Source organism: Salmo trutta, chromosome 17 (assembly GCF_901001165.1).
Source record: "Salmo trutta chromosome 17, fSalTru1.1, whole genome shotgun sequence".
Classification (NCBI taxonomy): Eukaryota; Metazoa; Chordata; class Actinopteri; order Salmoniformes; family Salmonidae; genus Salmo; species Salmo trutta.
The window spans coordinates 11,508,128-11,533,782 of record NC_042973.1 but is presented as its reverse complement, the minus strand read 5'-3'; the positions used below and the strand labels follow the sequence as shown (position 1 = coordinate 11,533,782).

The following is a 25,655-nucleotide window of genomic DNA, read 5'->3' as shown; positions in this document are numbered from 1 at the left end:
GGACGACCCGGAGGACGGGGAGCAGGGCGATCCGGACGGAAGCGGTGAAAATCCTGGATTAACGACGGATCCAGGATGTCTTCCGCCGGTACCCAGCTTCGCTCCTCCGGGCCATATCCCTCCCACTCCACGAGGTACTGAAGGCCCCTCGCCCGACGTCTGGAGTCCATAATGGCTCGTACGGTATATGCCGGGGCCCCCTCGATGTCCAGAGGGGGCGGAGGAACCTCCCGTACCTCAGACTGCTGGAGCGGACCAGTCACCACCGGCCTGAGGAGAGACACATGGAACGAGGGGTTAATATGATAATCAGGGGGGAGTTGTAACCTATAACAAACCTCGTTCAATCTCCTCAGGACTTTAAATGGCCCCACAAACCGCGGACCCAGCTTCCGGCAGGGCAGGTGAAGGGGCAGGTTTCGGGTCGAGAGCCAGACCCGATCCCCCGGTGCATAAACCGGGGCCTCACTGCGGTGGCTGTCGGCACTCGCCTTTTGCCGCCTGATGGCTCGTTGAAGACGTACATGGGCAGCGTTCCATGTCTCCTCCGAGTGCCGAAACCATTCATCCACCGCAGGAGCTTCGATCTGGCTCTGATGCCATGGTGCCAGGACCGGCTGATACCCCTTTTCAGTGTGTGCTAGGGTAAGGTTAGTGGAAGAGTGGCGTAGGGAATTTTGGGCCATCTCTAAACTCAAAAAGGAAACAGGAAAAACTACTACTATAGAAAGCATAAATAAATGATAAATGATGCCCACTCTCCCGGCCGGTCCTGGCAATAGGACAGCAGAAACCTACCCACCTCTTGGTTGACTCTTTCCAACTGCCCGTTACTCTCGGGGTGGAACCCTGAGGTAAGGCTGACCGAGACCCCCAGGCGTTCCATAAATGCTCTCTAGACGTAAATTGGGGACCCCGATCAGAGACTATATCCTCAGGCACCCCGTAGTGCCGGAATACATGGGTGAATAGGGCCTCCGCAGTCTGTAGAGCCGTAGGGAGACCGGGCAAAGGAAGGAGACAGCAGGACTTAGAAAACCGATCCACAACGACCAGGATCGTGGTGTTACCCCGTGACGGGGGAAAGATCCGTCACGAAATCCAGCGATAGGTGTGACCACGGTCATTGCGGAACGGGAAGGGGTTGTAATTTCCCTCTGGGCAGATGTCTAGGTGCCTTGCACTGTGCGCATACCGAACAGGAGGAGACATAAACCCTCATGTCCTTGGCTAACGTGGGCCACCAGTACTTCCCCGTAAGGCAGCGCACCGTCCGACTGATACCAGGATGACCAGAGGAGGGTGATGTGTGGGCCCAACAGATCAAACGATCGCGAACATCAAACGGCATGTACACGCGCCCAACGGGACACTGGGAGGGAGTGGGTTCTGCATGTGACGCCTGTTCGATGTCCGCGTCCACCTCCCATACCACCGGTGCCACCAGGCATGAGGCTGGAATTATGGGAGTGGGCTCTGTGGACCGCTCCTCTGTATCATACAGCCGGGACAGTGCGTCTGCCTTGACGTTCTGGGAACCTGGTTTATAAGAAAGAGTGAAAGAAAAGCGTGTGAAAAACATAGCCCACCTAGCCTGGCGAGGGTTCAGTCTCCTCGCTGCCCGAATATACTCCAGATTTCGGTGGTCAGTCCAAATGAGGAAAGGGTGTCTAGCCCCCTCAAGCCAATGTCTCCACGCTTTCAGAGCCCCGACAACAGCTAACAACTCCCTATCCCCCACGTCATAGTTTCGCTCCGCCGGCCTGAGTTTCTTCGAAAAGAAAGCACAGGGGCGGAGTTTTGGTGGTTTACCCGAGCGCTGAGATAGCACAGCCCCTATTCCAGCCTCGGATGCATCCACCTCAACTATGAACGCTAAGGAGGGATCAGGATGCGCCAGCACTGGAGCCGTGGTAAACAGAGCCTTCAGGTTACCAAAAGCTCTGTCCGCCTCAGCCGACCACCGCAACCGCACCGGTCCCCCCTTCAGTAAGGAGGTAATGGGAGCCGCCACCTGGCCAAAACCCCGGATAAATCTCCGGTAGTAGTTGGCAAACCCTAAAAACCGCTGCACCTCCTTTACCATGGTTGGAGTCGGCCAATTACGCACGGCTGAAATGCGGTCAGTCTCCATCTCCACCCCTGACGCGGACAAACGGTACCCAAGGAAGGAGACGGACTGTTGAAAGAACAGACATTTCTCCGCCTTGACGTAAAGGTCATGCTCCAACAGTCGACCAAGCACCGTACGCACAAGGGACACATGCTCAGCGCGGGTGGTGGAGTATATGAGAATATCATCTATATACACCACTACACCCCGCCCGTGCAGGTCCCTGAAGATCTCATCCACAAATGATTGGAAGACGGATGGAGCATTCATTAACCCATACGGCATGACGAGGTACTCATAGTGCCCAGAAGTAGTGCTAAATGCCGTCTTCCACTCATCCTCTCCCCTGATACGCACCAGGTTGTACGCGCTCCTGAGGTCCAATTTTGTGAAGAAGCGCGCCCCGAGCAATGACTCTGTCATACTGGCGATCAGAGGTAGCGGGTAACTGTATTTCACAGTAATCTGGTTCAAACCTCGATAGTCAATGCACGGGCGTAAACCTCCATCCTTCTTCTTCTTCACAAAAAAGAAGCTCGAGGAGACAGGTGAAATGGAGGGCCGAATGTATCCCTGTCCCAGAGATTCAGCGACATATGTTTCCATAGCCGCCGTCTCCTCCTGTGACAGAGGATACACGTGACTCCTGGGAAGTGCAGCACCCTCCAGGAGATTTATCGCACAATCCCCCGGTCGATGGGGTGGTAATTGAGTCACCTTCCTTTTACAGAAGGCGATTGCCAAATCGGCATATTCGGGAGGAATGTGCATGGTGGAAACCTGGTTTGGACTTTCCACCGTAGTGGCACCTAAGGAAACACCTAAACACCTCCCTGAACACTGACAGGACCATCCCTTGAGAACCCTCTGTTGCCACGAAATAATAGGATCATGAGAAGCCAACCAGGGAAGCCCCAACACAACGGGAAACGCAGGAGCGTCAATCAGAAAGAGACTAATACTCTCTTCATGACTCTCCTGCGTCACCATAGCAATGGGAACTGTGACCTCCCTAATCAGCCCAGACCCCAAAGGACGACTATCTAGGGCATGTATAGGGAAGGGAACATCAACGGGAACAATAGGAATCCCTAATCTATTGGCCAAAGACCGATCAATAAAGTTCCCAGCTGCGCCTGAATCTACTAGCGCCTTATGCTGGGAATGCGGGGAAAACCCCGGAAATCTTATAGATAACCACATGTGAGCAACAGGGGGTTCTGGGTGAGTCGTGTAATAACTCACCCGAGATGAACCACCAGTGTTCCGCCTACCACCTCGACTACCTAGAAAACCTCCCCAGCACCAACCAGCAGTGTGTCCTCTGCGGTCACCTCTGGTGCATGGAACGGTTTCCCCTCCGGTCTCCCTAGTACCAGCCCCGCCCAACTCCATCGGTGTTGGGTCTAAGGGACTGGAGGATGGAACCAACGGACCCCGATCCGGACGTCCGCGGGAGACCAGCAGGTTATCCAGCTGGATAGATAAGTCCACCAGCTGGTCCAGGTGGAGGGTGGTGTCCCTGCAGGCTAGCTCCCTACGAACGTCCTCTCGCAAACCACACCTGTAGTGATCGATCAGGGCCCGCTCATTCCATCCTGCACCAGCCGCCAGAGTTCTACAATCCAGTGCAAACTCCCGAGCGCTCCTCATCTCCTGCTTTAAATGTAACAAGCGCTCTCCCGCCGCTTTTCCTTCTGGTGGATGATCAAACACTGCCCGAAAGCGGCGGGAGAAGTCCTCGTAGTTTTCCCGAGTCGGGTCTTCCACCTCCCAGATGGCGTTGGCCCACTCCAGGGCTTTACCAGTCAAACAGGAGATGAGGGCGCTCACTCTCTCGCATCCCGAGGGCGGCGGCTGGACAGCCGCCAGGTAGAGCTCCAGCTGGAGTAGGAACCCCTGACACCCGGCAGCTGCTCCGTCATATGCTCCCGGGAGCGAGAGCCGAATCCCACCGGATCTAGACGGCGGTTGGAGATGATCCAGAGGTGTGCTGGGCGGTGGTGTGGCTGGGTTGATGGGACATCCTTTCTTCTCCACTCTTTCCATAGTCAGTAGCACGTAATCCATGGCAGTCACAAGATTCTGTATCATATTCGCCTGCTGCTGAACGTGCTCCTCTATATGAATAGGAAGACTGGCTGCTCCTGCTGACTCCATTGTGAGGTCGGTGATTCTGTAATGGTTTTCTTAGAGAAGTGGAGGAGTCAGGCGCAGGACACAGGGATAAAGGTAAACAAACGTGTTTACTAAAATTATCAATAAATCTTCTCATCGAAAAATACATAGTTTGGAGAAAACACCTCCAACTACACAAAACAGACAAACAATCACCGACAAGACAAACAGGAAATGCAGATGTTAAATAATGAACATGATTAGCGAAATGAAAAACAGGTGTACACAATAAAGACAAAACCAAACGAACAGTGAAACATCGATCGGTGGCAACTAGTAAGCCGGTGACGTCGACCGCCGAACGCCGCCCGAACAAGGAGAGGGGCCGACTTCGGCGGGAGTCGTGACACAGTCACTGTGGTAGCTGATGTGTATAGCGTTGAGTCATCCGCAGATATACACACACTGGCTTTACTCAAAGCCGTTAGTAAAGATTGAAAAAGACAGCTGCCCTGGGGAATTCCTGATTCTACCTGGATGAGAGGCTTCCATTAAAGAACACCCTCTGTGTTCTGTCAGACAGGTAACTCTTCATCCACAATATAGTAGGGGGTGTAAAGCCATAATACATACATTTTTCCAGGAACAGACAATGACCTATAATGTCAAAAGCCACACTGAAGTCTAACAAAACAGCCCCCACAATCTTTTTATAATCAATTTCTCTCAGCCAATCGATAGTCATTTGTGTACATGCTGTTCTTGTTAAATGTCCTTCCCTATAAGCGTGCTGAAAGTCTTGTCAATTTCTTTACTGTAAAATACCATTTTATCTGGTCACACACTATTTTTCCAAACGTTTACTAAGGGTTGGTAAAAGGCTGATTGGTCGGCTATTTGAGCCAGTAAAGGGGGCTTTACTATTCCTAGGTAGGGGAATAACTTTTGCTTCCCTCCAGGCAGGAGGGCACACACTTTCCAGTAGGCATAAGTTGAAGATTGTCCTGATGGTGTTGTGTGTGTGGTCCTTTGCCCTGACGGTGTTTTGTGTGTATGGTCCTTTGCCCTGATGGTGTTTTGTGTTTGTGGTCCTTTGCCCTGTCGGTGTTTTGTGTTTGTGGTCCTTTGCCCTGACGGTGTTTTGTGTGTGCGGCCTTTGGTCCTGACCGTGCTTTGCGTTTGCCCTGCGGTTCTTGGTCCTGGCCCTGCTTTGTGTTTGCTCTGCGGTCCTTGGTCCTGAAACTGCTTTGTGTTTGCCCTGCGGTCCTTGGTCCTGACCGTGCTTTGTGTTTGCCCTGCGGTTCTTGGTCCTGGCCCTGCTTTGTGTTTGCTCTGCGGTCCTTGGTCCTGACTGTGCTTTGTGTTTGCCCTGCGGTCCTTGGTCCTGACCACGCTTTGTGTTTGCCCTGCGGTCCTTGGTCCTGACCACGTTCTGTGGTTCTTCCCAGGAGGCTTCACTGTGCCAGGAACTATATTCACATCCAGCTGTTTGTCACCTTCATGCTGAAGGCGGTGGCTGTGTTCATCAAGGACGCCACACTATTCGCCAGCGACGACACCAACCACTGCACCCTCTCCACCGTAAGTCAACCACTGCACCCTGTAAACCATAAATCAACCACTGCACCCTGTAAACCATAAATCAACCACTACACCCTGTAAACCATAAATCAACCACTGCACCCTGTAAACCATAAATCAACCACTGCACCCTGTAAACCATAAATCAACCACTGCACCCTGTAAACCATAAATCAACCACTGCACCCTGTAAACCGTAAATCAACCACTGTACCCTGTAAACCGTAAATCAACCACTGCACCCTGTAAACCATAAATCAACCACTGCACCCTGTAAACCATGAATCAACCACTGCACCCTGTAAACCATAAATCAACCACTGCACCCTGTAAACCATAAATCACCCACTGCACCCTGTCCACCGTAAGTCAACCACTGCACCCTGTAAACCATAAATCAACCACTGCACCCTGTAAACCATAAATCAACCACTGCACCCTGTAAACCATAAATCAACCACTGCACCCTCCACTACTCTTACCTCTCTTTCTCAATCTTCCCCTCTTCCTTCCCATGCCCTCTCTCTCTGATTGCCTCTCTCAATTCCCTCTTCACTGATTTTCCCCCTCTCTCCAGGCAGCCTGTAAGGCATCAGTGGCCTTCTGTCACTACTGTGTCATGACTAACTTCTTCTGGCTCCTGGTTGAGGCCCTCTACCTCAACTCACTGCTCCTCTCCTCCTTCCACCACTACCGCCGCTGCCTCTGGGGCTTTGGCCTGCTGGGCTGGGGTGAGCACTCTCCACCCCCCCCCCCTCATTACATTTACATTATGATTTAACATTAACATGTTTCCTTTTCAGGTTGATTCTTGATTGTTTGCCTTCATTTTTTAGGTGTACCCATCGTCTTCACAGTCATATGGATTGGGTCCAGGGTGTATTTTGAAGATACTGAGTGAGTATTACTAAGACATTCTCTCACAGAACTGAATAGTACATTCGGAAAGTATTCAGACCCCTTCACATTTTTACGTTACAACCTTATTCTAAAATGTATTAAATTATTTATTTTCCTCAATCTACTCACAATAACCCATAATGACAAAGCAAAAACAGGTTACAAAAAAAGTACAAAAATACTTTATCTAAACTCAGCAAAAAAAGAAACGTCCCTTTTTCAGGACCCTGTCTTTCAAAGATAATTCGTAAAAATCCAAATAACTTCACAGATCTTCATTGTAAAGGGTTTAAACACTGTTTCCCATGCTTGTTCAATGAACCATAAACAATTAATGAACATGCACCTGTGGAACGGTCGTTAAGACACTAACAGCGGAACAAGTCTCTGAATGTCCCTGAGTGTCTCAGCCAGAGGCCGGACTTGAACCTGATCTCTGCAGAAACCTGTAAATAGCTATGCAGCAATGCTCCCCATCTAACCTGACAGAGCTGGAGGGGATCTGCAGAGAAGTATGGTAGAAAGTCCTCAGATACAGGTGTGCCAAGCTTTTAGCATCATACCCAAGAAGACTCGAGGCTGTAATTGCTAACAAAAGTGCTTCAACAAAGTACTGAGTAAAGGGTCTGAATACTTATGTCAATGTGAAGTTTATTTTTAATACATTTGCAAAAATGTCTACATCTGTTTTTGCTTGGTCATTATGGGGTATTGTATTGTGTGTAGATTTATGAGGGGGGAAAATATATTTAATACATTTTAGAATAAGGCTATAATGTAACAAAATATGGAAAACATCAAGGGATCTGAATACTTTCCGAATGCACTGTAAACCTGATAACCCGAATCGGGTCCTGTCCTCAATTGAGGCCATTTTCTTTCCTCTGGAAAATATGCTACTCCCTATTCTCAGTAGGGTTGTACCGTTAGTGTTTACATGGAACTATAATATTCACTGAAAAAGACTCTCGTGACTCTTACTCCCACCAGAGAGTTCTGTCTGACCGATCGTTCCCCTCTCCTCCTATAGATGCTGGGACATCAATGAGGACTCCCCCTATTGGTGGATCGTAAAAGGGCCAATTGTTGTTTCTATCGGGGTGAGTAGGCCCTACAGGGGTGCAGTCATACACAATGTGTCATATTTTAAAGGGAGATACGTACTGATTATAGGCCATTTATATCATGGCACTGTTCAATACTCGTTTCTGACTGGCTTGAAGGGCATTCTAGAGTGCGCATTATTTAAAGTGGAACTTAAAGCATTAACTACTTTGCAGATATTAAACAAACAGACAATCATAATATCATTCAAAAATATATAATTCCCAGTTTATGCCTCAAAACCAACTTTAAGAGGTTTTAAAATAGGTTATATTTGACAAATTCCATGACGTACAGTAAGACATTGTTAGCAGAATAGAGGGCTGCAGTTCAATGCATGATTAATATAATTCACCAATACATTTCTTTGTAGTCCCAAAAATATTGCTATCAGGTTGTAAATCACAGCTGGCCTGGTACATTGTTTTGTACATTGTTTGGTATATTGTTTGCTGCCTCCACCCATTCAGGATGCACTGGTTCAGTTTCAATGACTCAACATTTTGAACAGAAACAGACAAATGTAACTAAGGCTGGGAACGTCAATATAATCAAACTAGAAATGATCACAAGTCAGTCATAACGTAGCTAATGGGGCTGGCGCACACACAAGGCCTGCTGGATGAATAGGACACACAAGGCCTGCTGGATGAATAGGACACACAAGGCCTGCACACAAGGCCTGCTGGATGAATAGGACACACAAGGCCTGCTGGATGAATAGGACACACAAGGCCTGCTGGATGAATAGGACACACAAGGCCTGCTGGATGAATAGGACACACAATGCCTGCTGGATGAATAGGACACACAAGGCCTGCTGGATGAATAGGACACACAAGGCCTGGGGGCTGAATAGGACACACAAGGCCTGCTGGATGAATAGGACACACAAGGCCTGGGGGCTGAATAGGACACACAAGGCCTGCTGGATGAATAGGACACACAAGGCCTGGGGGCTGAATAGGACACACAAGGCCTGCTGGATGAATAGGACACACAAGGCCTGGGGGCTGAATAGGACACACAAGGCCTGCTGGATGAATAGGACATACAAGGCCTGGGGGCTGAATAGGACACACAAGGCCTGCTGGATGAATAGGACACACAAGGCCTGCTGGATGAATAGGACACACAAGGCCTGCTGGATGAATAGGACACACAAGGCCTGCTGGATGAATAGGACACACAAGGCCTGCTGGATGAATAGGACACACAAGGCCTGCTGGATGAATAGGACACACAAGCGAGTATAAATGAGTCAACAGTTGAGTCATCTAGTAATTACAGCCTGATGTGCTTGCATCAGTGTATTCAAATTCAATTGTGCCGCTTTCGTGTGTCCCATTTACAGCACAGAGCTGAGGGAAAGTGTACAGACACATGCCACAGTCCTAGCTAGGCTACTAAAATGTTGTAGTCTGGCTTCGGTTTATTGTTAAAGTTTGAGAATGAGTAACCAAAAAACAAAACCTGCAACAAAACGCCATGCGAAGGAGAAACATGTAGGCCTATTACAGAAAGATTTGAGCAGTAGCGTAGGCTAGCTATTCAACTACAATACATTGAGTGCACCATACAGAAATGCTGCATTCAACCGCACAAGTTCAGTGTTGCCAACTAATTTTCAGGGGAAGTTGCTAGAGGCAGGTTGATTTGTTGCTAAATGACGTAGTGATGTCATTGCGTGGTAACGTAAAACTGCGTCATTACGTGGAATACACAATAACGTTACTCAAATTGATTGGCCATCTCTGCAAAAAATATGATTTGACATTTGTTCAGGTACAGACTCCCATACTACTGCTGCTGCAGCCGGCCAACAATGACTTGCAATTTGCTGAAATTGCTGCTGGCCTGTGCACGAGCTGAGCGCCTGCTGCTGACATCACTCAAAATGCACTTTTGCAGCCAGGTGTTGTGAATGAGTGTGTGACAGAGAAAATCGTTTTTGTGTCATTTAGAGGGAAAATGCGTGCATTTTAGCATTTGAGTCACTTTTCAAAAGTTGCTAAATCTAGCAACAAAATTGCTAAATTGGCATCACTGCCAGTGATACTGTACATGCAGTGCAATTAAAAAATATTACATGTTTAAAATGTTACAACAACCTATAGCTACATTTTTGTTATTTGGAGTAAAATACTTTTGGATTAGGGTCGCAGCATATTATGCACATCTGCAAGCATCAAATCAAATTGTATTTGTCACATGCGCCGAATACAACAGGTGGAGATCTTACAGTGAAATAGCAGCAAAGGTTGGACATTTATTATATCTCTTTTGTTTTAATGTTACAATGCTATATACAGCATCCTATGTACATAAGTGGACATTATAAAGGGCGAATTTGTTGTGTTTTATCTATATGGCCCGTGAGCTGATTGAGTTTGACACCCCTGTGCTAGCATATCTATTTATCTAGTTAGCAAGCTAAAAACCCGGAGCCTAATGTTAGCTGATGGCTAGCTGATGGGTTGATGTCATTGGAGGGGTGGGTGAGTGGCCAACTTTTTCCCCTTATGTCCTTTTTCGGAGGCTACAGCTAAAGATTCAGGTGTCATTTGGTTAGCTAGCAAGAAATCTGAATCAATTTGCTAACTAGCTAGCTATGCTAAACTTGAACGACTGTTATTCACAGTTAGCATGTCTCTTAGTTGTCAATCAAGTATATTTGTCATTGACCAAATGGACGGGCAGGCAGGTAAGTTCCCATTCAGATGTCAAAACGTGGGTTGGGACAAGCATGCATTGGCATGCAAGCTGCAGAAGGGCGAGCAGGCTACTATTCCACATCGTTTATCAGGGCAATTTAGACGTCCAACGAGCTGAAAAGGTTTGACAGGTTTTATCTAATGCTACCTCGTTAGATTTGAGCTAATCTCGCTCTGGCAAGCATTGGTTGATTTTGTTGTTGATGTGCATAAGCAACTGAGAGTTTACATTCTCATGGTTGTTTGATTAATAGAACTGTGAAGTACCCAAATGTATTTACATATTTGCAGAAATCCATTTATGTGTATTTTGTGGCTTTTGGCAAATGGGTTCTAATGATCTAAAGTCACACTGTTGCTATTGCCTGTAAACACACTTCAGTTCAAATTGAGTGAGGTCAGGCCCCTATGGCAAATGGCTCATTTGCATATAGGCCTACTGTAGCTCTGATTGGCTATAGCGCTAGACATGTTTTTTGGGGGTTTCATTTACAGTACTGCAGTATTTTTATTTATTTCACCTTTATTTAACCAGGTAGGCCAGTTGAGAACAAGTTCTCATTTACAACTGCGACCTGGCCAAGATAAAGCAAAGCAGTGCGACAAAAAACAACAACACCGAGTTACACCTGGAATAAACAAACGTACAGTCAATAACACAATAGAAAAAGTATATATACAGTGTGTGCAAATGAGGTAAGGCAATAAATAGGCCAATAGTGGCGAAGTAATTACAATTTAGCTAATTTATACTGGAGTGATATGTGCAGATGAGGATGTGTAAGTAGAAATACTGGTGTGCAAAAGAGCAGAAAAACAAATATGGGGATGAGGTAGGTAGTTGGTTGGATGAGCTATTTACAGATGGGCTGTGTACAGCTGCAGCGATCGGTAAGCTGCTCTGACAGCTGACGCTTAAAGATAGTGAGGGAGATATAAGTCTCCAACTCCAGTGATTCTTGCAATTCGTTCCAGTCATTGGCAGCGAACTGGAAGGAAAGGAATTAATTGTCCAAACTTTGGCCGCTTTCCCACTCTATATTGCTATAGAATTTTCACAAATGCCTTACTATACGTCATTCTCAAACATTCTATGGATGAATGAAAATGCCAATTTTTAAGTGCTCGTTTGCCAGAAATTGTTTTAAAAAAGTGTCATTCTTTCTGGGGGTGTATATAGACCAATTTGAATAAGATTATGTTGCTAAAACACTGTCAGTTCCACTTTAAGCAATAAGGCACATGAGGCAGTGCTATGTCTTGAATACAGTCACCTGTGATACAGGTCATCCGTTCTAAACAAAATGGTGGCCTACCCCAGCCAAACCCTGTCCTAACCCGGATGACGCTGGGCCAATTGTGCGCTGCCCTATGGGACTCCCGATTACGTGCATTTGTGATACAGCCTCGGGATCAAACCCAGGTCTGTAGTGACGCCTCTAGCACTGCAATGCAGTGCCTTAGACTGCTGCGCCACTCGGGCCCTCCCAATGATACTAAAGAAGCTGCATTTTCGCATTTTATCTATTGCCATTTTCTTGGACATGTCCCATGATAATAACGTTGATGCATCATTTCAACTGGCTCAGATAAAGTTTGAGTGAACGGTGCCCAGACCAGATTATGTATGTTACTACAGAGATCAAAATTCAACAGTGAAACGTTTCCAGACAGGCAGACAGCAAGGTTTATATTAACCCCTGCTTTACCAAACTAAATACTAGACTGGAATAATGTGAGTTGATATAAATACACAAGATGATTCAGACAGCTACATGAACATCATATTATGTAACCATTTTCAGATGGAACTGTTAGCAGGCATAGGTGTGTGTGACGGCCAATACAGCAAGGCTTGGAACGCTGCTCATCCAATCAGTATTCCCTTTATAAACTGGGTGGTTCGTGCCCGGAATGCTGATTGCCGTTGTGCCTAAGAACAACCTTTAGCCGTGGTATATTGGCCGTATACCACACCTCCTTGGGCCTTATTGCTTAAATAACTTATGGTACAGTATGTCAGCATGGTAGAATTCAATGGCTATAGTTAATTCTTACATGTTCTATGTTTGAGCTGCTTTTGAAAGCAAAAGTCAAATTGAAAACACTACTGGCATTGTTGAATTAGATTTTCATAATAGCAAGCTAGGACTGATGGTTTCGTTAGCTAAACTGGCAAGTCTGTTTGGTTACCAAGGCCACTTCAGCGGAGGTTGAAGACATTTCTTGCTGCAAATGTGTTAAACTATAGCCATGGTATAAAAAGGATAATCAACCTGGGTCTTTATGCTTTATCTGAAAACTAATGCAACTCTTTGGAAGGTTAGTTCCACCAAATATTTTTATAACTAAACCAAGATAGACCACAACCCGTCGTTTCCAATGGGAACGCGAGTCATAGTGGGCAGAACAAGCAAGAAGGTGGGCAGAGCCCAAAGGGTAAAGTCTACAAAACTTAGTCCACTCTGTTCATAAGATTCTAGTTTGGGGAACAGAAAACTGTATTGAGATCAAATGTTTCATTGATGAGAAAATGTACAGAATATCGGCCAAAATCCATCTTCTCCCACTGCCGGCCAATGGGCTTCCTCTCACTGCCATATTTGGTAGTGAGTGGAAACGCCAAGCGGATGCATCACATTCATACATCCAGTGAAATACCCGCGTCATTGTTCTGTGGTTCCACTCAGCTAACGCGTCGTCGAACACCTTCCATGTCATTCATTATTTTCCATAGAACGCATAGCCTTGTCCCTTACTTATGTGACAGGGAACTTGTAATTGTTTTTTGCCTACTTTTAAAGAAAGTTAATGCTTTATTCTGATATTTCTCCATTGATCTCTGTCAATTCTAGGCAGGGAAAATTGTCCTGAATCTGTACCAAGTACAGATTGGTTTTCCTGTTGCCGTGGCAATGCAAGTTGCAACTCAGAAAAGGAGGAATATTGTTTGTTTAGTTTACTTTATTGAATCACCTTGGGAAGATTGTCTCCAAGTTTTTCTATAGTTGTACTCATGTTGTGTTACTGTAAAGCACTCAAACACTGGATAAAAAAAAGGGCTTTATAAAATGATTGATAGAATTTTTATTAAATCAACAGGTCAATTTCATCCTCTTTTTGAACATCATCAAAATCCTGATACAGAAACTGAACCCTCGTCTGATCCAGTTCAATAACTCTGACCACTACAGGTGAGTTCTTTTTTTTTCTTCTCCATTGGATGATACAAGAATGGATCGATATGATTGGATAAGAAGTTGGGTATCCTAGTGGGGAGATGATTTGATTGGGCAGTTCCAATGGGAAGTTACTGCCTGGAAAAGACAGGGGGAGACAATTATAGGATACAATCTAAATTATGTCTACTGTACCATCTATTATGATGTCTGTCTGCAACAGATACATGGGAGATCTGAGTGAAGTCAACTTTCCTAGTCTCCATTTTGAGTAGAGACAAAGTCACCATAATCACTGACTGACTTAGTATTCTAAGTACCTTCTGCAATGCAGAAGCAGGTAATGAAGTTTGTTGCTCAAGCACATTCTAGGGTCACTGAAGTGACTCAAAATAATCTCCCACAAACACAGGTGGGAAAAACTACTTAAATATGATCCCCAATTAGAGACAACGATGATCAGCTGCTTCTAATTGGGAATCATACAAAAACCCAACATAGAAAAAATAAACTAGAACACAACATAGAAAAATTTAACTAGATTAAAAAACACAGTCACGCCCTGACCTACTCTACCATAGAAAATAAGAGCACTCTATGGTTAGGACGTGACAGTTGGGTGTTTTTAGAGAGTTCAGAAACAGGCCTCTTATAAAGAGCTCTGTTGCAGTTTTAATGAGCTAAGAGGCTTTCTATACAGGCAGAACTGCAAACTTTTAACTGGAGTTAATTTGATTTCAGTTCATTTAAGTAAATTATCAGTTAATTTAAGTTAATTTTCATTCAGTTCCTCTAGTTAATTTCATGTGGATGTCTGTCTATCTTCTAAAACTCACATTGCACCACCTTTAACTTCCCCTCACATATCTGAGTGCACTGGTTTAATAGGTGAAAACAATGGTGGAAAATCTACCTATTACTTACCTATCCAGTCTCTTGATATCCAGGAAGGAAAGTAGTCAAGGGCTGAAGGAAACATGTTTTTGTAATGGAATGCTTCCAATGTGGGCAAGGTCTGATTCACTCACCACCGAGTCACTGCAGTGTGTCTGACCTGGAACCTACACCACTTCACCTCTCAAGTGGCTTAGTGGATGAATACCTTATTGGAGGGCAGTGCAGAATAATTGACTAGAGCCCTGAAAACCCTCATGCATATGTAGGCCCTATTATATTCTCAAAGGTCAGTGAAGTAGACTTTAAAAAAAGACATGAATACCAGTGATACCATATGAACCATACCATATGAATACCAGACATATACCATATGATACCAGTATTTACTTTGAAATGCATTCTTGTACACAATCACATATACTCCAACATTTCGCTAAACCCGCTAAATGTGTGTATGCGACCAATACATTTGATAAACATGAACACCCCCAGAGATAACGTATTCTCTCTTCCCTCTCTGCTAGACGGCTGACTAAGTCAACCCTGCTCCTCATCCCCCTCTTCGGGACCCCCTACATGGTGTTTAACTTCCTACCTGACTACTTCAATGTTAGCGTGCGCCTCTGGATCGAGCTCTGCGTGGGGTCCTTTCAGGTACTCTGATCCACACACACACACCAGGATTTCCGTTAGGAAAATGAGGCGCCGGACACTTGACCGGAAGCATTTACATTTACCGGTCATTTAAGAAATGTACCAGATCCATATTGGTTGGGCAACCTGATAAGGGCATCCACTCACTGCTCAAAATTCCAGAAGTTACATTTACTTTATGGAAATTCATCTTATTAACACAACATGCAATGGCGTGCGACATTCTAACCGAATTCCGATGAGCAATTTGAAGACGTTAGAATAAATAGGCCGGGCATCCAAAGATAGGGAAGCTAAAAGTTACCTAAATAGCTTACTCCTCTATACAGAAATAAATATAATCATTCAAAATAGGCTACTACACCAGAAAGCATGATTTGGCCACAGAGGATCATTAGCTTATTTTTAAAAAAGCTGCCGATTGTTTTAGATCGCATAGCCTCCAGTCGGAAGGGCATGCAATTTGGCCAGAGTGCTCGGCAAATACCAAATAGAAAAACAATTTGGTATATTATATTTGCTGTAAATATAATGAAAAGACTCCAATCTGTCTTTTAATGAGAAAAATTCTCAACTTAATTGAGCGAAAGGTAGCCTCTTATTGGCACCAGCAGAGAACATCAGCTAAGTCCCCTCACAATGTTATCCGCTAATTGCATTATGAAACCAACATTCCCGTGTGTAGCCTTGTGCCCAATGTGAAGAAATAAGTTTATCAAAATTTTAAGCTAAACGTTTTGATCTGTTGCATTAGCCCTAATCCAAAATACTTTTGGATTAGGGTCGCAGCATATTATGCACATCTGCAAGCATCAAATCAAATTGTATTTGTCACATGCGCCGAATACAACAGGTGGAGATCTTACAGTGAAATAGCAGCAAAGGTTGGACATTTATTATATCTCTTTTGTTTTAATGTTACAATGCTATATACAGCATCCTATGTACATAAGTGGACATTATAAAGGGCGAATTTGTTGTGTTTTATCTATATGGCCCGTGAGCTGATTGAGTTTGACACCCCTGTGCTAGCATATCTATTTATCTAGTTAGCAAGCTAAAAACCCGGAGCCTAATGTTAGCTGATGGCTAGCTGATGGGTTGATGTCATTGGAGGGGTGGGTGAGTGGCCAACTTTTTCCCCTTATGTCCTTTTTCGGAGGCTACAGCTAAAGATTCAGGTGTCATTTGGTTAGCTAGCAAGAAATCTGAATCAATTTGCTAACTAGCTAGCTATGCTAAACTTGAACGACTGTTATTCACAGTTAGCATGTCTCTTAGTTGTCAATCAAGTATATTTGTCATTGACCAAATAGGAGATAGGGAAGCTAAAAGTTACCTAAATAGCTTACTCCTCTATACAGAAATAAATATAATCATTCAAAATAGGCTACTACACCAGAAAGCATGATTTGGCCACAGAGGATCATTAGCTTATTTTAAAAAAAGCTGCCGATTGTTTTAGATCGCATAGCCTCCAGTCGGAAGGGCATGCAATTTGGCCAGAGTGCTCGGCAAATACCAAATAGAAAAACAATTTGGTATATTATATTTGCTGTAAATATAATGAAAAGACTCCAATCTGTCTTTTAATGAGAAAAATTCTCAACTTAATTGAGCGAAAGGTAGCCTCTTATTGGCACCAGCAGAGAACATCAGCTAAGTCCCCTCACATTAAATAGCTCACAATGTTATCCGCTAATTGCATTATGAAACCAACATTCCCGTGTGTAGCCTTGTGCCCAATGTGAAGAAATAAGTTTATCAAAATTTTAAGCTAAACGTTTTGATCTGTTGCATTAGCCTCATTGCTTTTGAATGTTTTTTGGATGTGGCCTAGGCCTGGTTGTATGCATTTGGGGTCTATCCTCCCACAACTGTCCCAGAGTCTGTTTGGAATAGGCAATTTCTTTCACGAAGAGAACGAACGACAAGCTGACCAATAGAATAGGTACACTTTTCTATTATGGGGAATAGTAGACTGACATATGCTAGTGATTTTGCTATTCATTACTCACCTTGTTGGCTGAGGGAAAAGTAAACTAAACAAATTTTCACCATTAAAAATGCACCTTCATAATAAAGCATTCCATGTATGCTAGCTGTGACAGATGGAAATATTCGTTCGAAATTTAGAAAGACGGATATCTAAATATTCAACTAGCATGGGTCGCTAATATGACTATGATTGTGACTTTGGCTCTGGACAATGAAAGAAAGTTGATTTGAAAGCCAATAGAATGAGAGAATGTCTATTCATATGGAAGTCTTTATAAATGTATAAACATGCCTCTATGTAGTAGTAAGACGTTCAGCTTACAAACAAATAAGTACATGTTTTCAAAATGCATATAACCTGTCTCCAGCTCATTGCAAAGTGGTGTGACAGTGAAGCCTGCCTTGTTGCCTATGCGAGTTTCAATGTCACCATTTTGAAAACATTTCTTTTTACACACCAATGCTTTTAGAATTGTTGTGCACTGATTTGGATTATTAAAGCACGTTTCACTCCAGCAGCAACAAACACCTGTTTGATGAGCTGTAGTGGAGACTGTCGCTACAGCGACTGCTATTTCAATCAATGAATAGGCTAAATTGCATTATTTCGCAATGGGATTTTTTCCCCTTTTATCCTAGACAATTGACCGGTGCCAATTTAAGTCATCTGCTTTTGTTTTTAATAGATTAAAAGCCAGCCATTACCAGCGAAAGGAAACAATGACAGTCTTATGAAGTGGATATGTTGCCTCAAAATGTGTTGTGGCATGTACATCGTATGTACTGAATATTTATATAAATCTAATTTACATAAATTATTCCTGGGATGGATAGCACTTTTACAGCCTGTAAAACAAAGTCATCAGAATATAAAATAGAGCAGTTACTTACATGAACAATTCTCAAGTTATGTAACGCCTGATAATCATAGCATACTAGTTTGTCATTTGGCATTTTACATAACTTAAAAATCGGATCAAATAAAATTGGATAACATCCCCAAAAATGTTTTCAAGCTATCACTTGCTCTGCCCAATCATGCCCTCTAGAATGCTCCTCTCCCTCTAAGACCAAGTGCTTGATAGAGGGAGATTTGGCCAGCCTGAGTTACCAGGCAGAGGTTTCCCAGGCCAAGCCATCAGTTATCTACTGTATTAATAATTATTCATTCACTTCTCTAACAGTCAGACAGCTCGGGCTAGTAGACCAGACAGCTCCGTAAAAACACTTGATAGTCAATATTTTATCCGAGGTCACATGAGGACAGGGTCTGATCACCTCCAAAACAAAGGTTATGTGGTTCGATAGAAGAATGCCTCTTTCCCCAACAGTGTGATTACTACTTCTGAGGGTTTAGAGCTTGAGGTAGTCACCTCATACAAGTACTCGAGTATGGCTAGACGGTACACTGTCCTCTCAGCACATAGCCAAGCTGCAGGCTAAGATTAAATCTAGACTTGGTTTCCTCTATCGTAATTGCTCCTCTTTCACCCCAGCGGCCAAACTAACCCTGACTCAGAACAGTGTGCTCGGGTTGGGGTGTAGGGTTTGAACATGGTAGGGAGGGGCCGTTCCTCTTGTTGCTCCGTAGGCAAGCACCATGGTTTTGTACTGGATGCGAACATCGATTGGAAGCCATTGGAGTGTGCAGAGGAGCAGGTGCCATGGGAGAAAAGTAGTTGAGTGTCAACCGCATAGCAATGATAGGAGAGACCATGTGAGGATGTGACAGAGCCAAGTGACTTGGTGTATAGTGAGAAGAGGACTCCTGTGTGGCTCAGTGGGTAGAGCATGGCGCTTGCAACGCCAGGGTTGTGGGTTCAATTTCCCAGGGGACAAGTACTATATATATATATATATATCGATGCACTCACTAAGTTGTTCTAGATAAGAGCATCTGCTAAAAATTACAACAAAAAAGAGGGCTTAGAACTGAGCCCTGGGGGGACACCAGTAGTGCGAGTATATGGAGCAGACACGGATCTTCTCCACGTCACCTGTAGAAGTGGCCTGCGAGGTAGGATGCAAGTCAAGAGTGTGCAGAGCCTGAGACACCCAGCCCTGAGAGGGTGGAGAGGATGATCTGATGGTTCACTGTGTTGAAGGCAGTGGATAGATCTAGGAGGATGAGGAAAGAGAGTCAGCTTTGGCAGTGCGGAGAGCCTCCGTGACACAGAAGAGTGGTCTCAGTTGAGTGACCCGTCTTGAAGCCTGACTGGTTACATTCAAGAAGATTGTTATCAGAGACAGCACGCTCAAGTATTTTGGAAAGAAAATAGAGAAGGGTTACAGGTCTGTAGGTTTTCACATCAGATGAGTTGATGGAGGGGAGCCTTGTGAGTTTAAGGAGGGGAGCGACTCGGGACATTTTGAAGTCAGAGGGGACGCAGCCAGTGGTCAGAGATGAATAGATGAGGGAAGTGAGGAATGGGAGGTCTCCAGACATGGTCTGGAGGGTATGGGGTCGAGCAGGCAAGTTGTCGGGTGGCCAGACCTCACTAGTTGCAGGATTTAATCTGGAGAGAGAGGGGAGAAAGAGATCAAGGCATATGGTAGTTCTGTTTGAGTGGGACTATTGGACTCAATAGGCTGAGTGAATGAGGAGTGGATGTTGTCAACCTTCTTTCAAAGTGGTTGACAAAGTCATCAGTAGAGAGGAAGGGGGTGGAGGATTAAGGCAGGAGGAGAAGATGGAAAAAGAGAGTTTCCTAGGGTTGGAGGCAGAAGCCTGCAATTTAGAGTGAGAAGGTGGCTTTACCAGCACATAGAGGAAGAGAAGGTAGAGAGGAGGGACTGAAAGGATGATAGGACCTCCGGAAGTTTAGTTTTCCTCCATTTTTGTTCATCTGCCCGCAGCCCTGTTCAGTAAGCTTGCAATGAGTCACTCAGCCACGAAGCAGGACGGGAGGTGCAAGCCGGCTGGGAGGAAAGGAGATGCGGAAAGGAAGGAGAGTAGGGCCAAAGAGGCAGAATCAGGAGACAGGAAGGAAAATGATTTATCAGAAGGGAGAGACGATAGGACAGAAGAGGAGAGAGTAGTGGGAGAGAGCGCGAAGATTGCAACGGCACATGACCATCTGGTAGGGGCTGAGTGGTTAGGGTTGGAGGAAAGGGAGACAAAGGAAACAAAGCAGTGAGGTTAGTAGGTGAATAGCCTCTAGTAAAGATGAGGTCAAGTGTATTGCCTGCCTTGTGAGTTGGAGGAGATTGGGAAAGGGTGAGGTCAAGGGGGAAAGACAGAGTTGGAAAGAAATTAATCGAAGGCAGAAGTCGGGAGGTTGAAGTCGCAAAGTAAGAAGTGTGGTGAGCCCTTGTTAGGAAATTTGCTTATCAAGGTGTTAAGTTCATGGAGGAACTCCCCCAAGGGGACCTGGTGGGTGATAGATGACGACAATGTTAAGCTTGAGTGGACAAATGACATCGACGGCATGGAATTCATTCATTCCAAATGCTGCCAAAGACCTTGAATTCCACATGGGTTGTGTGCACAGGGTACATTAAGAGTTGCAGCCAAGGGGTGGGAAACGTTTGTAAAGCCTACAGGGAGAGGAGCGAACAGGTATAGAAAACACACACACACTTGCCAAAGCTACAAAAGAGCAAAATGAGAATATGTAAATAACTTGGTAAGATACTCAAATGAGATAGTGGTGTGTAGCCTTCCGCTCTTTCCTTCATTAGAACTCTGCAGAACCGTCTTTGTTTCGGCGACGGTCTTAGTTTTGCCGACGAGACTGACACGACCGCCATTGACAGCTGCCGCTGAGAAACCAGGGGAGACTGAAGAACTAACACTAATTGCTAATTGCCTAGCACAGGTGGAGAGCACACCTCCCTGTACTAATTGCTGATTGCCTAGGAGAGGAGAAACCATTCCCCCCAAATAAAGCCACTGATTACCAAAACAAGTCACAAATTGCCCTGCCCGTTGATTCTGGTGAATGTGTCAACAATCATCTGCAAGTTAGGAGCAGTCAGCAGTTCATACACCAAGTAGGCAACTGGGGAGACATACAGCACTTAAAGTAGATGGCCCTAGATAGCAAAAAGACAGTACTAGACAACAGATAAAGACAAAAATGATACTTATCAAATATAGAAAAATAAACCGTTAGTTTATTCCTGTTTCTCATAGTTGCCTATCATAAATGAGCTCTAATACAGGCTTGGTTCATGGGAAGAGTGAGAAACAGCTGACAACTGATTCGTGCCACGTCTTTAGGTTCTGAAGGTGACAGGAAAAGCAGGAGAGTTTAGATAGCGCCTGCGTCCCAAATGGCGCCCTATTATAGTGCCCTACTTTTGGCCAGATCCCTAGAGCACTATGTAGGGAATACAACCAGTCTCATCAACTAGTTCAACACTAGCATAGCTTACAGCGAGCTCATTAACAAGCACGATACATATTTGCGGTCGTTCAGCTGTTGACGCTATGGCTGAATCTGTGCAGCAATATATCATATACCTTTTATGGCTTGATGTACAATTATACTTGCCACAATTATACTTCACAATTATACTTCTCTTAAATGTTGAGAACATCTGGGTACTTAAAATCTATAAATATTGAGTTATTGATTATATATCCTCTGTCTTGTAGGGGCTGATTGTAGCGATCCTCTACTGCTTTCTCAATCAAGAGGTGAGTAGCCTTCACTAACTTTCCAACCATTATAAACACCAACCGTTCTGCTCTCTAAATGTTGCTTTGATATAAATCAGAAGCTAATAATGTAATATAAGCCATTGAGCAGATGCCTGTATCCAAAGCATCTTACACAACAGTGTTTTAGGTATTAACATGGGTTACCATGGATCCCGGGGTTATTAACATGGGTTACCATGGATCCCGGGGTTATTAACATGGGTTACCGTGGATCCCGGGGATATTAACATGGGTTACCGTGGATCCCGGGGTTATTAACATGGGTTACCATGGATCCCGGGGTTATTAACATGGGTTACCATGGATCCCGGGGTTATTAACATGGGTTACCATGCATCCCGGGGTTATTAACATGGGTTACCGTGGATCCCGGGGTTATTAACATGGGTTACCATGGATCCCGGGGTTATTAACATGGGTTACCGTGGATCCCGGGGATATTAACATGGGTTACCGTGGATCCCGGGGTTATTAACATGGGTTACCATGGATCCCGGGGTTAATAACATGGGTTACCATGGATCCCGGGGTTATTAACATGGGTTACCATGCATCCCGGGGTTATTAACATGGGTTACCGTGCATCCCGGGGTTATTAACATGGGTTACCGTGGATCCCGGGGTTATTAACATGGGTTACCGTGGATCCCGGGGTTATTAACATGGGTTACCGTGGATCCCGGGGTTATTAACATGGGTTACCGTGGATCCCGGGGTTATTAACATGGGTTACCGTGGATCCCGGGGTTATTAACATGGGTTACCGTGGATCCCGGGGTTATTAACATGGGTTACCGTGGATCCCGGGGTTATTAACATGGGTTACCGTGGATCCCGGGGTTGTCTCTGGAACACTCTTCACATTTCCTGAAAAAATTGAATGACAAGACCTGAGAAGTAAATACAACATCCCCAATGTCGCACCAATGCAATTCCACAAAAATGCACAACATTGCTCCAGGGTCACAGTCAATAATGGTTGATCCCTGGCTGTGAACCCACTCTCCGAGGGAGTCTCAGGGGGAGTGGGTTATGGAGAAAACACATTTCCAATTCACACATAATACATGCACGTGTGTGAAATAGGACAAATGTGAGCACCCACCCACTTGCTGCCCATATGAGAGCTTCAGTAGAGAATGTGTGATCAACAAACGGTATGAGAGTAGAGATGATCCCCATTAAGATACCTTGATATTTAAACTAGTCCCACTCTTCATCCCCCCTCGTTATTCATGAGCTGATCTGCCATCTGTATAATCATCAACTTGATTTTTCCAAATATAGGAAATATTCTGTCATGCGTTAAAGGAGGTTATCTAGCAAGCTTAGAAACTTTGGCCATATTACTTTGGTTTGACTGCCATTACAAATGTTGTATGATTGGAAAATGCTATACTCTGGGTGTGCTCTGTGTCGAAATCCACTGAATTAATTGAGAAATATGATAACGCTCTGAATTTATGAAAGGCCTGTTTTGCAATTCACAACAATGTCATTGGTGATCAAATATATTTAGTAATGAATGATAGTTACTCTATCAGTTTAATTTGCTCTGAAATCTTTACATTGTGGCGCAGCCAAGCCGACAAAGTGGCGCAGCACCACTCTTATTTGGGGAGAACCCATAGTGACCACATCTTGGTTTTAAACTGTGTAGATGGGGCACATCCGATTATTTTTGCAGTATTTCCCGGGACTCTCGAGATAAATTTGAATTATTCCCGGTATTGAAACCTGGTAAATTTTTGGGAAAATATTCATCCCTACTGAGTTTACACTGAGTGCTTAGAAATCAGTTCATTTGATCCCAGCTGGGGTTTTTTTTGCAGATTTGCACCACTTAATGACTAGCTTGTGTAATTCAGCAATGAAACTCAGTGCTGCTGTAAATAGAAACACACAATAGTCAATAAGTGATTACGGTTTTTCATCATTCAATGAATTTCATTCATTCGTTTGTTAATTCGTTCATTTATTCATCCATCCATTCATTTTCAACAACACTGAAACTGGCTGTCGTAATCTGAAGTCTCTCCTACAATGTCAGTGGTGATGTTATCTGAGGTCTTTGTGTGTGTGCATTTAGATCCTATTAAATTACTAGAGGGGCTATGTCATAAAGTTCCATAATGGGGCAAAAATGGCAGCCATCTTAGTCAAGAAGAAATTCCAAACCAGTCTAATTGGATTGAATGGCAGTAGAGGCATAGGTTATGCATTCCCTGCTTTTACCTAATGCAGGAAAATAAAAGTAAGGCATTTGATATATCAGAAATTGTGTAATGGAATTATAATCAACCTGTCATATAATTATAAATACAGTTTATATGGGTTTTATACACTTTCTGTATAAATAGCCTCTAAAATATATGTAAACAGACCATAAATGTTTTAGACTGTTTTCTTGGAAATCTGTGAGTGATGTTATATGATACAATATCAGTAACTGTTGCATTTACAACTAGTCTAAATCCTATCATCAATTGATTTGAGCCAGCGTATAGCTGTGGATTGACTTTGAATGGAATGTTGGTATATTTGCAGTTAATTTGAAAAATGTATGGAATCATTCCTCTAAAACTATCTGGCTAGCTAACACAGATACAGTGCAGATAAATTCTTCACATTCATTGTTTTACACAATTATCTTATCACAGTACTGGTTGACCAACTCCTGACCAAAATGGCTGCCCTTTATCCCATCATAAGAAGGTTCTCGTCCATTATAGTATTCTAATTCCTAATTCTATGGGTGTGTATCTGTTTGTATCAGGTCCAAAAGGAAATCCATATGAGGTGGCTGAGGTGGCAGGATAACAGCTATGGAGTGGTTCTGCCCGGTGCCAAGGGAAGTCAGATGGACACACATTTCTAGTGCCACACTCTTCATCCACCTCCCCCTCCTCCTTTCTCCAACCTCTATATGTGTCTTTCGGAGGGGTTGGAATAAACCAGAAGTTTCCATTGGACAACGGTCATATTCTTCTTCTAATTCCTGTGGCCTCCACACATTGCTTATATATTTTTAGAAGGAGAGGGTGCTGTACATTCTGTCCCTAAAGCATACAATGTCCTCTGTTCCCATCATCACAATCTCATTGCTTAAGGGACCACCACTAGGTTCATCCATTGTGTCCAGTTCAAGATGAACTACTGTTGCAGCACTGTGAAATGCCCTTCCTCCTCCTCATCCTCATCCTCCTCCTCCTCTCTTCAGTATCATCTATGGTTAAGTTACAGAGAAGCCTGTCTCTGAGGTACTATACCATCAAGGATTGTATCCCAATTGGCATTGGGATAGCAAATAAAGTGTTGATGTTTTTTCTTAACAAAACAAAGTTCAAAAATAATTTAGACTGGAAAATAGAGGGTTTTATGTATCAAATGTGTCCCTGTTTTTCATCTTTTATGGGAATATTGTCTTATATGTTTGTAGCTTTCTCTCCGTGTTTCAGTGCGTCTGTGTGTGTTTTGCTCTCTCACTTTCTCTGTCTGTGTTTTGCTCTCTCTCTTTCTCTGTCTGTGTTTTGCTCTCTCTCTTTCTCTGTGTGTGTTTTGCTCTCTCTCTTTCTCTGTGTGTGTTTTGCTCTCTCTCTTTCTCTGTGTGTGTTTTGCTCTCTCTCTTTCTCTGTGTGTGTTTTGCTCTCTCTCTTTCTCTGTGTGTGTTTTGCTCTCTCTCTTTCGCTTGTGCGCGTATGCATCCATGTCCTATTATCCAATGCTTTAGA

The 25,655-nt window shown here is 44.2% G+C and overlaps 1 protein-coding gene across 1 annotated transcript in view; it reads left to right on the top strand.

Annotated features, from left to right (window-relative positions):
* The window catches only part of LOC115151588 (growth hormone-releasing hormone receptor-like), a 57,409-nt gene extending 31,962 nt beyond the window's left edge, over positions 1–25,447 (top strand). Inside the window, exons 6-13 of the mRNA XM_029695640.1 lie at positions 5,680–5,812; positions 6,390–6,543; positions 6,649–6,709; positions 7,743–7,812; positions 13,633–13,724; positions 15,131–15,260; positions 21,859–21,900; positions 24,701–25,447. Of these exons, the coding sequence (XP_029551500.1) occupies positions 5,680–5,812; positions 6,390–6,543; positions 6,649–6,709; positions 7,743–7,812; positions 13,633–13,724; positions 15,131–15,260; positions 21,859–21,900; positions 24,701–24,802 (784 nt within the window). The 3' untranslated portion in view covers positions 24,803–25,447. The remainder of the gene's footprint in view (positions 1–5,679; positions 5,813–6,389; positions 6,544–6,648; positions 6,710–7,742; positions 7,813–13,632; positions 13,725–15,130; positions 15,261–21,858; positions 21,901–24,700) is intronic.
* The last annotated feature ends 208 nt before the right edge of the window (positions 25,448–25,655 follow it).